Source organism: Sapajus apella, unplaced genomic scaffold (assembly GCF_009761245.1).
Source record: "Sapajus apella isolate SASKATOON/1434 unplaced genomic scaffold, GSC_monkey_1.0 scaffold25, whole genome shotgun sequence".
NCBI classification, from domain to species: domain Eukaryota; kingdom Metazoa; phylum Chordata; class Mammalia; order Primates; family Cebidae; genus Sapajus; species Sapajus apella.
The window spans coordinates 9,205,037-9,219,495 of record NW_022436965.1 but is presented as its reverse complement, the minus strand read 5'-3'; the positions used below and the strand labels follow the sequence as shown (position 1 = coordinate 9,219,495).

General features: G+C 47.6%; 1 protein-coding gene and 1 long non-coding RNA gene across 9 annotated transcripts in view; one reads left to right on the top strand and one right to left on the bottom strand.

The window, feature by feature from the left end:
• The window catches only part of CACNA1E (calcium voltage-gated channel subunit alpha1 E), a 502,806-nt gene that overhangs the window by 155,642 nt on the left and 332,705 nt on the right, over window positions 1-14,459 (top strand). For all 8 annotated transcript variants that reach the window (XM_032291227.1, XM_032291223.1, XM_032291222.1 and 5 more), the window contains one exon: window positions 13,889-14,155. In XM_032291227.1, coding sequence (XP_032147118.1) covers window positions 13,889-14,155 — 267 coding nt within the window. The remainder of the gene's footprint in view (window positions 1-13,888; window positions 14,156-14,459) is intronic.
• LOC116560052 lies at window positions 730-12,714 on the bottom strand. The gene is made up of 2 exons (XR_004272763.1): window positions 11,701-12,714; window positions 730-895 (listed from the first exon to the last, which is right to left on the bottom strand). It is a non-coding gene; the product is annotated as an uncharacterized LOC116560052 (long non-coding RNA).

Below are 14,459 nucleotides of genomic sequence, written 5' to 3'. Positions count from 1 at the left end.
GATTTTTTTTTTTTTTTTGAGACAAAAGTCTCTAAAAACATTTTTTTTTTTTTTTTAGAGTTGGGCTCTCTATCACCCAGGCTGCAGTGCAGTGGTGTGATCACAGCTCACTGCAGCCTTGAACTCCTGGCTTCAAGCATTCCTCCCATCTCAGCCTCCTGAGTAGCTGGGATACAGACATGTGCCAAAACATTTGGCTAATTATTTTTATTTTTTGTAGAGACAGATGCTCACTATGTGGCCCAGGCTGATCTCAAACTCCTGGCTTCAAGTGATCCTCCCATCTTGGCTCCCCAAAGTGCTGGGATTACAGGCGTCAGCTGCCACATCTGGCCTTGATTTATTTTCTAATAGGTTCCTAGGGCACTGTGGCAACAATGCCTTTTCCCCTGAGAGGTATACCACCAAGGGGAGGACATTTGGGGACCTTCTATGATTGATTTTGCCTGTGCCATCCTGTTCCCCATAGCCTTGATGGCCAAGTGGTTACACGGGGATCTGTAGTTCACGCAAAGCCTACGGTTCCCAGGTAAAGGTTGGAGGAGGCTTTGTGCCTACTGCTTGGCTCTTATCAAGTCCGGAGTGACCCCCTAGTCTTCTCCTCTGGGCCCTTGAAACTCTCCTCATTTAGTCTTAAGTTTCAGGCTACAATTTCTCCTTCAGCTTGTCTCTTGCAGTAAGGTTGTCTTAGTCTATTTTTGCTCCTGTAACAAAATGCTCTAGACCGGGTAATTTATAAACAGCACAGATTTATTTCTCACAGTTACGGAGGCTGGGCAGTCAAAGATCAAAGCACTGGCAGGGTCAGTGGTGTTTGTCGAGGATGTGGTCTTTGCTTCCTGGAATGCTGCTTCCTCCAGAGTCGCTGATGGCAGTGTCCTCACATGGCAGAAAGCTGATGGATAAAAGGGGCCTAGCTACTTCTCTCCAGCCCTTTCACAAAACATTAATCCCATCCATGAGATTAGCCCTGATGGCTTAATCATGTCCTAAAGAACTTAGCTGTTAATACTTCTGCACTGGGGATTAAGTTTTAATGTGAATTTTGAAGGCGATGCAAACATTCAAACCATAGCAAAGGACAGTAGTAAGATGTGGCCTCTGGTATTAGGCAGGTCCGGGCTCCAAGTGTAGCCGTGTGTGATCTTAGTGTAGAAATGTAGTTTCTCTGATCTTTACTCGCCTTGAGAAATGGCTGAAGCTAACCATACCGACTTTGTAGGATTCTTGTGCATATCAACAAGGCATATAATGCTTCAGCCTTGCACAGATGCTGGTGGTTGTTGCTGCTTTGAAGAGTTTCTTTGATTTTTTTTAACTTAATACTCTTTTGGTTGTTTTCAGAATTTCTTTCCCTTTTCTCCCAATGTTTTTCAATTAAAAAATGTAATTAATTTGAAGAAAATTACAACCTAACACCTCTTGGCCAACTTCTGTGTGGCTCTTTGGGCAAATAAAGGGCCTTGAACGCTTTGATTGTAGTGATATAATTCCCTTTTGGAAATAACAGGTGGTTTTTTTTTTTAAGACAAGAGTCTCACTCTGTCACTCAGGCTGGAGTCCAGTGGTGGGATCTTGGCTCACTGCAACCTCTACCTCCCGATTTTAAGCAATTCTTCTGCCTTAGCCTCCTGAGTAGTTGGGATTACAGGCATGTGCCACCATGTCTGGCTAATTTTTGTATTTTTAGTAGAGACAGGGTTTCACCATTTTGGTCAGGCTGGTCTCGAACTCCTGGCCTCAGGTGATCCACCGCCTTGGCCTCCCAATGTGCTGGAATTACAGGTGTGAGCCACCGTGCCTGGCCTACAAGTTGTTTTTTGACATCATCTATAATGGCTGGTGTCTGTCCCTGAAAACATAACAATAGCACCACCCACCGTGGTGTGACACTCGGTGTTTACAAAGCATTTTCATACACATCATCTCAACAATTTCAGCATCATTCTGTAAACTGGGTCTTTCACCCTCAGTGAAAGTAATTTCTTTTCTGATATCACCACTTGATAAAGATATCTGCACTCTCACATTCATTGCAGCACTATTTACAATAACTAGGATATGGAAAAAACTAAATGTTCGTCAATGGATGAATGGATGAAGAAAATGTGGTATATGTAGACACACACACACACACACACACACACACACACACACACACTCTCTCCCTCTCTCTCTCTCTCTCTCTCTCTCTCTCTCTCTCTCTCTCTCTCTGGATTGTTATTCTGCCTTAAAAAAGAAGTAGATCCTGCCATTTGCCCCAACATGGATGGACTTGGAGGATATTATCCTAAGTGAAATAGACACACAAAGAAAAACATTGCATGATCTCACATATGTAGAATAAAATAGAGAATGAAACAGTGGTTAGCTCCAGTGGGTGTGGGGAACTGGAGGAGGAAGTGGGGAGATGTAGATCAAAGGATACAAAGTAGCGGGTATGCAGGATGAATGAGTCTAGTGATCTAATGTGGGGCATGTGCAATAAAGTTAATAAAATTATACTGTGTTAGGGACTTGTGTTAAATAAGTAGATATCAGCTGATCTTGTCACACAAAAACTATGTGAGATAATGGATGGTAATCTGCTTCACTGTAGTAACCATTTTACTGTCTATATGTATCCCATAACATCCTGTTGTACATCTCAAATGTACACAATTAAATTTATTTTTTAAAAAAGGAAGCTGTCTTTGACATCACCTATAATGCCTGGTATCTGCACCTGTAAATAGAATAGTAATACCACGTATAGTGGCAGGCAACTGAGTTTACAAAGCATTTTCATACCCGTCGTCTCTACAATCTCAACATCAATCTGTGAGCTGGGTCTTTCACTCCCAGTGAGCTAGTGACTGTCTTTAGTTTTTAGATGCGTGTTGTGTGTGTGTGTGTGTGTGTGTGTGTGTTCATGCGCACGCTTGAGGTATTGCTTCTTTTAACATAAAAAGCTAAAGTTTCAAAGTAGGTGGGGTGTGGGTTAAACACCGTTCTAAATGGCAGGCCTGCTGTTCGTGGGGAGGGAGAGTGGCCTCAAAGTTTAAAAATAACCTGAACATTATAGACTCCTGTGAATTCTACAGCCCAGAGCACTGTGAGTCTGTGGGCGTTTTACCTGCTGGAGTGCAGGCAGGAAAACAACAAGTTGAGATGCTGGAGGATTTAAATTTGCAGAGTCCTTCAGTGGCACGCACTGGCAGCAACAGTATTCATGAAAAAAAAATTAAAGTTAGAACTGATGACCAGGATCGATGTTCCTGAATGGTAGGAGCAGTGCTACCCTTGGATTTGCTGAACACAGCACTGTACAATATTTGTATCTACAATGCAGCAGACCCCTATTTTCTATGGATGAACAACTATTCTCTCCCCCCTTCCTCCCTTCCCTCCCTTCCTGACCTCTCCAGAGTTTGGCCAATAACTTTTGCAGATAGCTACCTGCGGCTGACCTACCAGGGAGTTCAGGGTTGGGATGTTTTGGATAGACTTGGTCATTCACTGAAAAACAAGTAAATGGTGTAAAGCCATGCTCGTCATGCATAAATTGTGGGCAATAGCAGACCCTTTGAATTCTGAGAAGTTTTGAATGGTGAAATAAGTTTTGAATTAGCACTCAGTTCTTGGCCTGACTCCTGCTGCTCTGGCACATTGCAGTGCATGATGACAGCAGCAGTAGCAGCAGCGGGTCGGGCTAAGAATGTATCGTCACATTTGGTTTATCAGTAGCCCCACGCGGTTCAGAGGGCAGGCACTACTTTTGCCATTTTTGCATGTAAAGCTATAAACCCAAGCAGGACTGAGGTGCACGCCTGCTGGTATTGTTTCCACCCTGGTAACTCATTTATTCTGAGGCCCTTTGGCACCATCTGTAGAGTCTGGATATATTCTTGCCTCTTGGAACTGCAGAATCATCATGCAATCTCTATGCCCTAGCTCAAACCTCTATTAATGATATCAGTGAGAGGGATTAAAGTGGCTAAGATAATGGGTTTCGAAGTCCGGTCGACCTAGGACTGACCTTCTGCTATGTCACCTACCACCTATGTGACCATCAGGGAAGTCATTTCTCTTCCAGTCTTGCTTCTCTTATTGTAAAATGGGGTTTATAACAGCACTTACCACATGGACTTGTTCTGAGAAATAAGGAAAGTGAATCTAGTTAGTGTGGAGCCTTGCACGTAGTAAGTATTTAATACCTAGGACAAATAATACAAACAGCATCGCCTGTACTTTTCTTTGCGATTATTCTTTCCTTGTTTGATCCATGTCCATTTTTTCTTTGATTTTTTTTAATAGCTCCAGAATTTGCAATATGAAACTAGAGATTATTAAACAAAAGGAAAGTAGCAAAACTGGAAGCCTTAAATTATTCTGTTAGTACTTGACTACATATGGAAGAATATTATTGAAAAATATGATCCAGAGATGGGGTGGTTTTATGAAAAGATACAAGTCTTTATAGGAAAAAGCTAAATCGTCAGTGTGCGTGTATGTGTGTGTCCAAGGAGCTGGCTTGTCAGTGGCGTTACAGAAGAGTATTTCAGAAAGTCTCTCTTGATTGAGAATTACATTTCCACCTTTCCACTTTGTAAATGGCACATTGGGAATATTCAGAAATCTGCAAAAGCGCCTGCCATTCTTCAAGTTTGAATGTACTGCATTAAGCCTGTCTGCAGGCTCCCAGAGCATGTGAAGATAACTTGCGTGTTTGTACACTTGGCTGACAGAACTTGGGATCACATCAGAATCTAGCGTGCATGGGTCTTTGCAAACATGTGTGTGTCATTTTCTTATGTAATTCTTCATAAGGGAAATAGGCATGATGACATTTGCCTTTTTAATTTTTTTTTCAAAGAAGTGATAGAACCAATTAGTGGTTTGTTGTTTTTTTTTTAAAGCAGGACTTTTTATGTTTAATTTTCTGTGGAAAGGGATCTGAAAATATTCTTTAGGTGGGGAGCTATTTCCTTTTAATAACTGACTCCCCAGATCTTATTTCAACTCTGTTTCTAACAGCAAGAGATATTCCTCATAAGACAATGAACCCTCTTATTTAATGATTGATAAGATGGGGCTTGGGCAGTTAGCATGCTGGAGAGGTTCCCTCTGAGTTAGAGGCACTTAATCTCCTACAAGAGAAGTACATTTATTCCTGTTTCTATCATCTAGGTTGATGGCCACTCAACTCACAAGAAGCTGGAAACACCTGGCAGCAGAGAAGGGCTCCTCATCAGAGCTAGAATGTATTAGGGGAAGGGTAGTTCCTCAGACAGGGGCCAGATACCTGACTGACACTCAAACCCTTTTTCACCATTAACAGTTGCTGCAGATTCAGGCATTCATTGACTATTCATTTTGCAAAGGCTTGCTGTGAGGATAACATAATGCAGGCACTCTAGGTAATAAAACAAAGGGAAAGATATGTCCTCTACTCTTGAGAAGCTACACCATAGTTGAGGAGATAAGGCATACATAATTGAAAAATTAAATATGAACATAATGGTGAAGTTACAGTCATGACAACATCAGTGAGAAAACACGGTACTACTATGAACGATACAGAAGCTCTGTGAGTTTATAGGAGGTAAGGTCATAGAGCTGGAACAATTATGAAAGGCTTGATGGGAGAGCAGATTTCAACTGAACTGTGCACAGAAAGAGGCCTAGGAGTGGGAGAAGCAGAGAAGAGGAAGGTGGTTCTTGGGGCAGTGTGAAGCAGGTGCTGTGAGCAGGACTTTGAGGCAGGAGTGGGTGTGGCGTGTTTATTTATGTACCTCATACTATGGTGTGTGAGGACACGGTGTTGGAAAGATAGGTTGAATTCTGATTGCCTTGAACTGTCAGGCTAAGGCGTTTGGCCACGTTATAGGCAGTGAGGACCCACTGAGGTTAGGTGATGACAATGAAACATGCATGGAAACTGGCATTTTAGGAGGGGAACTTGATTTGAAGGAATTGCAGTGACTTCACTTTTACCCACATTGAGTTTGGGGATGAGGGACAATCCATATGTAGCTACCCATAACTTCACTGGACACCTGGGTCTGGAAACAAGGTGAAAGGTGAGGGCTAGGAGCTAGATGTGGTGTGGAGGGGGCAGTTGCAATGGCAGGTAAGGATATAACCTTGAAGGGAAAGAAGTCAGAGGAGAGAAAGGGGTTGGGGACAGACCCGCGGGTGCCCCAGAGGTGACAGCAGTAAGAGGAGGAGAAGGAAACGGTGAGAAACTGGGAGATGTGGTGACTGGGATTCCAAGAAGGATGATCTCTGAGGAGCAGGAAGGTCAGTGGCATCAAATGCGGTAGAGTGGTCAAGGAGAAGGAGGGTAAAGGACCATCAGGGTTCTGTAGGAGTCTCAGAGCAATTTCTGTGGAGTGGGAGGGGCAGAGCCAGTAAATGGCCTGCCCAGGTGTACATTTCAAAACTGGCCTTAAGTCCATATCATATGGGAATGCCTTCTTCACTCTGATTATTTTATACTAGGTGGGTGTAACCAGCTGCTCAGTGTAGGAGAGAGTAGGAGAGAGAGGGTGTGGTGATGGACAGGTGGTGGCTTAATCTGCTGATGATTCCAACACAAAGGGTCCTTGGAGAGCCAAGATTGGTGGGTGCAGTGGAATCTTGTTCTCTTCTCTGGGTCTTCAGGGCACCTCTAGGCTTGAGTGCTACTGTGAGCTGCATTTTTTGTTACTGCGGCATTATCTTCAAGAGAGAAATGTAGGGAGTGGATCAAGAGAAGGAAGACACGAATCCAACCTGGGCACCTTCTCCTAGGCACTGCCTCCTTGGAGCTAGCCCCTGACAGAATGCCTGACACGTGGAAGGTGCTAATTGCACGTCTGCTGAATGAATGAATCAGCATGACCCCAGTCGGGCTGAGCAGGCTTTGCAAGGTGTGGGCTGTGTTGTGTTTTCTGAATCAACAGGTCGTGGGGGTGGATGGATGGATGTGCTCCTGCCGGTTGCTCTCACGCTCTGCTCACCCCCATCAGTGGGAGCTGGAGCACTCTGAGTCCTCCTGCTGCACTTTGCTTTGGCTGAGCAGCAAGGTTGGGCCCTGAGGTTGGCAGGAGAGGCAGATGGTGGTTGGCGTGGGATCCTTTGCTATCTAGGGCTAAACTCTGAGCCTCCAAATCAACTTTCCCAATAAAGGTTAATATCTATTAGGGTAAGCATATTTTTGGGTTTTCTCTGGGCTGAACAGTGACCTCATCTTATGGAAAATAAAGGACTGAAGTGGTAATGCTATAATCTTCGTGATCCTAGATACATCGAAAGAAAATAAAAACGCCAATTGAGTAATCAACCCCACGCATCTTGTGTACCCCCCACATCCTAAACACTCATGCTCCAGGCTGCTGCTCCATGCCGCCAACACTAACTCTTTCAGAGATCTCGTTTGGATCCTTCCCTTTTCTGGCTGCCTCCAGTGGGAGGGGATGGCTCCCCCTCTGTTCTTCCCAGTGCTCTCCTATGGTGCACTCCACATCCTGCCTTGTATTCGAGCCCTTCGTGGGTACATTTTCCCTTCTCCTCTTTTGAACTGTAAGTTCTTAGAGGCTGTGACTGTGTCTAATTTATCTCTGAGACTCAGAACCCCTGAGAACAATGTGTGGAACATCAAAGGGGATTAATGAGCATTTCTTAAATGGGTTTAGGAATTCATGAATAAGTAAACAAACACACAGCTCTCTCAGGTATCATGGCCTTTGGGTCCCCAGAGACTGGTCTTTACTATTTTTTTTTTCCTTTCTTCCTCTTTCTGACCTGATCTCAGGTACTGACATGTCTTTGCTCCTCTATCCACCCTGCACGCATTAGAGTGTGTTCATCCCTGGCTGCACTTCTGAAGTCTGCTTTCAAAAACAGAAAGCCTGTAGACACGCAGTGTTTTCATATGTTACCGTGGTCACAGCTACTGAAGCTGAAATGTACATAACAAGCACTTATGTAGCACTTACTGTGTGCCAGGTGCTGTTCTAAGAGCTTTATACATATCAACTAACTTAATTTTCATAACAGCCCCGTAGGGCAGAATGGTATGTATGCCCACTGGGGCAGAATGCTTTGCAATTAAACCCTCTGGGGGACTCTCTGGTTCAAGGTCATGCCTTACCTCTCTAAAGCCTAAGATCCTGCCTATGACTGGACTCTTAAGCAAGGAAAATATTATTTTGACATGCAGTATGTTAATAATGGCCACACATTGCAAAGAATCCTGTCCTTAGTATTAGGAGATCCAGCTCTGCTATTTCCCAGCTATGTGCACTTGGATAAGTCCCTGACCCTCTGGGTGTCAGATAACAGAATGTGCCTCACAGTCCTGCTGCAAAGATGCAATGAGATAACACTACAGTTGGCGCCCAGGAAGTGATGGGTTGTCATACATGAATGGCTTTTAAAATATTTTAAGGCCAACTTTGCTGACCTGTGTTTAGCTGATAGCACGCTGGCATGTGGGGCTTCTCAGGCTTAGGTCTGAGAGATGCTGATTCTAGGGACGGACATTACATAAGGATGTGAAGTTATGTTTTCACCCAAGTAAGGGCTGTGAGGTATTGTGAAAGCCACCAGACTCCCAAGATGTCTGCATTGCCATAATGCTCCTCTGCTCCACTATGCATTTGCACATGGTCTCCTGCCAACTTTTTTCTTAAGAACCCACTCCCAAATCCTCTCTGCATTATGTTCCCTAGAGCGCTGCTTTGCATAAGAGTCTATTTCTTGGAAAAGCTCAACGAAGGAAAAATAGAACAAAAGGGGCTCTGATAACTTAAGCATAAGCTATCTGAGTGTAACTGGCAGAGTGGGGGAAGATGAAGGAGCAGGCCTGATGGGAGGGGCACAGGCCTTCTGGATGAGGCCCAGATCCGCAGACTTCTCAGTGATGGGTTGAAATCTCTTATGAAGATGGTCCAAGGCCTGACAGATTTGGGAAGAGCTTCAGAATGAGGGTAACAGGCAAACTGCGTCCCCAGCTTTGCCACTCGTGTCGATCTGTCTTAGTACAAACTCCCACAGCCTGTCTGGTCTGCAGCAGTGTGGACACCTTTTCTGCCTTTTCCAGAAGAGGCTGGAAGGACTGCCTACCAGTCTCCTTCACTCCTGATTGTAGCTCAATGATACACTGCAGTAGAAGGGCTGCGGGAGAAATGCTCTGAAATGTAATAGTCTTCATGGGCTTGATAAACTAGGGAAGTGCTCCGCTTGCTTCCTTAGCTCCTGTTGGGTTTCCACTTGGCAGGTCACTGCTTGCAGAAAAACATGTGGGGCATTTGGTAAGCCCATCTTAACTTGGGAGGGTGTGTGTGGTGCTGACCTCGTGCCCAGCGTGTGGGGCTGCACTTTCTGAGTACTGTGAGATGGGCTGGCTGCACTGTGGTGAAATTTAGGGCTTGGACCTGAACGAAGTCCCACAGAGGAGTAGAGGGCTGTTAACGAGGTCAGAGCCTAGGAATGTCTGGACTCTGAGGCATAGCGCATAGGGTGCTGGGCTGCCAAGCACTTGGGCTCACAGTGACATCTCACAAGTGACCAGTAGATGGTGCTCTGACAACAGGAAAATACAGTTACTGTCACTCTGAGGCTGGAAAGGGATTTTCAGATGGTCTTCAGACTGGCTTCCAATCAGAGTTATGACTAACTGCTGATTTTCCACATTTCCATTTGTGGGTCTTTAACAGGACAGTGGAACTTCGGGCACTAGAAGGATAATGCCCACCAAATTCCCTTATGAAGAGCATGACTGCAATATTCTGATCATGAACTTTTTCTGAGGATCCTCCTGGATCTTGAGGGCATGGTGCCAGGAGCACTTGGCCTCTGATCAAATTCAATTTGAGGATGGCAAGCATAGCATTTCCATAGGCTTAGTGTCATGGCATAGTTTCTTCTCTTGACGAACAATTTAGAATTACACTATTGCTGCCCTGAAGGGCAGCATGGGTTTTAGAAAGAGCTACAGACTGGAAGTCAGTTGTGTTAGAAGTCCACACTCTGCCTCTTACCAAACATGGGCAAACGGCTGAGCATTGCTGAAACCCTGCTGCTTTGTCTGTCAAATAAGGGTTGTGATACTGTGTTGCCAGGCTAAGCTCAGAAGTTTGGAGTCAGGGTCAGCTGTGGAGTTTATGTAAACTGAAAGCTATTAAGCACATATATTATTCACCATAAAAACTGTAACCACTGGCCAGGCGCGATTGCTCACCCAGCATTTTGAAAGGCTGAGGCAGGTGAATCGCTTGAGTCTAGGAGTTCCAGACCAGCCAGGGTAACATAGTGAGACCCACTTCCCCTTCTCTATTAAAAAATAAAATAAAACCAACAACTGTAGCTGCCTTGGGGGCTGGTAGAATGGGGGATTAGAGAGCATGAAACCAGTATAGAAATTCATAGATTTCAAAGCTCTCCAGAGCTACGACAGCCCCAGGTGGGGGGTGGAAGATGAGAGTGTGTTTTCCTGCTAGCACTCCTGCCCTGACGCCACGTCTCTTCCCAAAGCCATTACGCCTTTAAGTTTGCCCCTTTCCTTTTTGACTGCACCCTCCACGAATTATCCCTTTTAACTCACCTACCTAGGTGCTGAAAGTTCCTAAGTTATTCCACATTATTCCCAACCTATGCATTTATGATCCCTGTTTTTTTGGAAGGCAAGAAGGCAGCAACTCCAGTGTGTCATCATGTACACGTCATTTGCACATGTACTATCCCGTCTTGAGCATTCTAGTTCTCTAGAGAATTACAACAGCCACAGAGAACACAGGACATGGAGTACAGGATCTCTGCTGCCATCTGATAACACTGAAGAGACAAGTCAGGGGTCTCTGATGTTCCAAAAACTACACCTGGGAGGTAAAAGGCTAGTGAGCCCTGCTCATTCTGGGCGTTAACAAGAAGGTATGCCACCTCCTAGCCTGCTGAGGCAGGACCACAAAGCAAACGGGTGACAGGACAGCATGAAAGTGAAGTTCGTGAAGCTTTCTGGCCCGCGAGGTTATGCAATCTAGTGTAATCTAGTGTAAGAAGGTACATGGTTTATGTCCTCACCCATCTTGTTCATTATTGTATCCTCAGTGCCTACAACAGTGCCTGGCACGTGGAGGGTACTCAAAAATACTTCTCAACTGAATGATCTGAATGAATTTTGTGCTGTGGGTTATGGCAGTGACATACACTTAATCATTTCTAAAAGCCCTTTTTCTACCCCTATGCAGTTTACAGGAATATTGAGATAGCCACTTGGGACTAGTTCTAAGTGACTGACTGGCTGATGGGACCTCATGGTTCACAGCACCAACGTCCCTCCATTCCACTTCCGACTAGGTGTTTAGACAGAAGAGGACCCTCTGATTAAAGCACGAGGAAGGACAGAGTCAGGCAATGATGTGAAATCAAAACAACAATTAGAGCTGACTCACCTTGAATAGTAATTTCAGTGGGCTCCCCTGCATCAGAAGGTCAAACGCCTTCCCCAAGGGCAGCAGGCTGGACATGTTAGGCCATTCGTTTGGATTTCCAGTACTCAGAGAATTTTCCTTCACACACACACACACACACACACACACTTACATACATTCTCACACAATAGACACACATCAGTGCCCACATGGCCTTGCCCACACATAGACACATACCCGCAGAACACACGTGCCATGCACTTCTCAACAGTTAATCTCACCACAGGCGTGAAGCCATACTCACCCATGGTTTCCAGCCTCGGGGCTCTGGTCAGTGTCTTTGTTTCCTTCCTTAGACCCTCCTTTCCTTCTTCCCTTCCACTGCTCGGGTTGGGAGGATTTGGACAGGACTATGTGTTGAGCCAAGACAGGAAAACGCAGAGGACGGTGTACCCCACCTAGTTTGGGGATGGGAGGGGACAGCTGGTCTCTGTCCTCAGATCAAACCACCAGTCACCTGTGGGGAAGGGCTTGGCTGCTAAGCACAGGAGCATTTTCCTGGGGCTTGGAGTCCACTTTTCCCACCTCTGCAGCTCAGATACCAATTCTGTTTTTTTCTACATTAATGGGGTGGGTTTGAGAAAGTCCGTGGAGCTTACTTGGGAGTAAAAGATGGGGGGATCCTTCCGATTGTTCGGATTTCGAGAAGGTTATTTTCAGCCCATAGCTCACCATGGAGGGCCCTTCTAGGAGAGGTGGAGCAGGGCTCAGCCAGCGGGGAACCAGGAGGCCTCCCCGTGAGGGCAGAAGGTCCTGCCAGGAGCCAGCGCCAACAGCAGAGTGTGGAACCCCCAGAGGTCCCAGCCTCCCCCACGGGGCTTCCCAGATGCTAAGTGGGGAGATGGGGAGAGGGTGCTGTCTTCTTGGAAATCCCTGGCAGTGTTTGTGGAGCCTGGGAGGTGCGGAGGTGCGGAGGAGCTGCGATGCGGCCATGGAACGTGGCGCGCAAAGGCCCGGACTCCTCGCCAGGGCGGCGGTGGGCCCGTGGCACCACGCCTGGCACCGAACAGGGCACAGCCCTGGGGACACCTCTCTGCGGGGACCCAAGGCGCGCGTGCGTGTGCGTCCCACACCAGGCCCTCGCTCTCTTGCGGAGACTCCGCCGCGTCGCCGGCTGCGCCTGCCTCTCCTCTCGGCTTTACTTGGGGGAAAGGGGATTCTTCACTGGACCTTTGCAGCGGGGGCGCTACCCTTTGGCCACATAAATCAAGTAGGCAAGCCAGCCTCACCTCCCAGGAACCTCAGCCTTCCGGCTGCGTCCCCGCCTCTCCCGCCTCGCCAGCTCCTCCCCCGCTCCTCCCGGGCGCTCTCGCGCGCCTCGCTGCGCCTCTGCGCTCCGCTCGCCCTCCCCTGCCTCGCCTCCCCCCTCTCCTTCCGCATCCCCGCCAGTGCTCCGCGGAGGGCGCTGCCTGGGTGGAAGAGGAAGACCGAGCCGTTAGTGAGGAAGTTCGGGCTGTGGACAAGCGCGCTGCCAGGCCGCGAGGCTCGGCTGCAACCTGTTCCTCGCCCGCCGGTGCTCGCCGCCCGCCCGCTCGCGCTCCCGCTCCCGCCCTCTCGGCGGCGCAGCCGCGGATCGCTGTTGCATGCTGATCCGGGGAGGCGGCGGTGGCGAGCGCTCCGGGCGGATGCTGGCACTCGGGCTTCGCTGCTCTCTGGATGCTGCTCAACTTCTAGCCCAGGCGCAGGAGCTTTGAAGTCATTTGTCTCTCTCCGCTTGGATCGACTTATTTTGAGATTTTGGGCATTGCGGTTTACGCAGGAACCTCAGTATCGCTCTTCCCTCCTCCCTTCCTCTTTCTCCAACCTTTGGATGCCTCTCTGCTGGTAGATTTAAGGACCCAAGTCTTCGCGGTGGAATTTCTTAGATGGACTCGCGGGGGTTGGCGTTATAAAGCATGTCACCGTAACCCCGTCCTCGTGTTTGTTTATTTTTTTTTTTAAAAAGTTCTTTTGTTTTCATTTTCCCGTCCCTCCTACCCCTTCCCCCAACCAATAAATCACGAAACTGTTACCTAGCGGGCCGGTGCCGGCCTCTCTCCCAGAACTAGGTGGTGCGTCTGCCAGAAGAGGAGCTATGTTTGAAGAGCAGCCTACTCCACCCCTCTCCTCTGTGATCCCTGAACACCACCACACACTGGCATTTTGAAAAAAATATTTTCCTCCAGAAACTGAGCACCCCCAAGCCCTACCCCCCGTTTTTTTTTCCTTCTTGAGGAATGGAGCTTCGCAGAGGTTGCATTTAGATTCAACAGTTCACAGCGGCGGGCTGCTGCTGCTGCCTCTCCGAAGGGCTCGCGGAGCTCCCCAGAGGCGGTGGTCCCCGTGCCTGTCTGGATGCGGCTCTGAGTCTCCCTGTGTCTTTCTGCTTGTTGCTGTGTGCGGGTGTTCGGCTGCGATCACCTTTGTGTGTCTTCTGTCTGTTTAAACTTCAGGATGGCTCGCTTCGGGGAGGCGGTGGTCGCCAGGCCGGGGTCGGGCGATGGAGACTCGGACCAGAGCAGAAACCGGCAAGGAACCCCCGTGCCGGCCTCGGGGCAGGCAGCCGCCTACAAGCAGACGAAAGCGCAGAGGGCGCGGACTATGGCTTTGTACAACCCCATTCCCGTCCGGCAGAACTGTTTCACCGTCAACAGATCCCTGTTCATCTTCGGAGAAGAAAACATTGTCAGGAAATATGCCAAGAAGCTCATCGATTGGCCATATCCTTTCTTGCCCACCATAACTCCCTCTCCCCCTTCTTCGGGTGAAGCGGGGGACCTAGCATGGAATGTATCCCCCACCCCCTTCCTGGTGCCAATTTGCCCCTTTGCTGAAGCGGTGCATCTAAGGGGCAAGCTTGGTGCCTTGGAGACCGGTTTGGGCACTAGTGTTTTTTTCAAGGTAAGGCTTTTGGTTTTTTATTTTTTCTGTGTGGAAATCTCTAGTGTCCCTGGGTGCGTCCCTTTCTGGGCTGGGCTTTGTCTGATTCCCAGCCCCCTCCCCACCCCTACTCCCTTCACATGC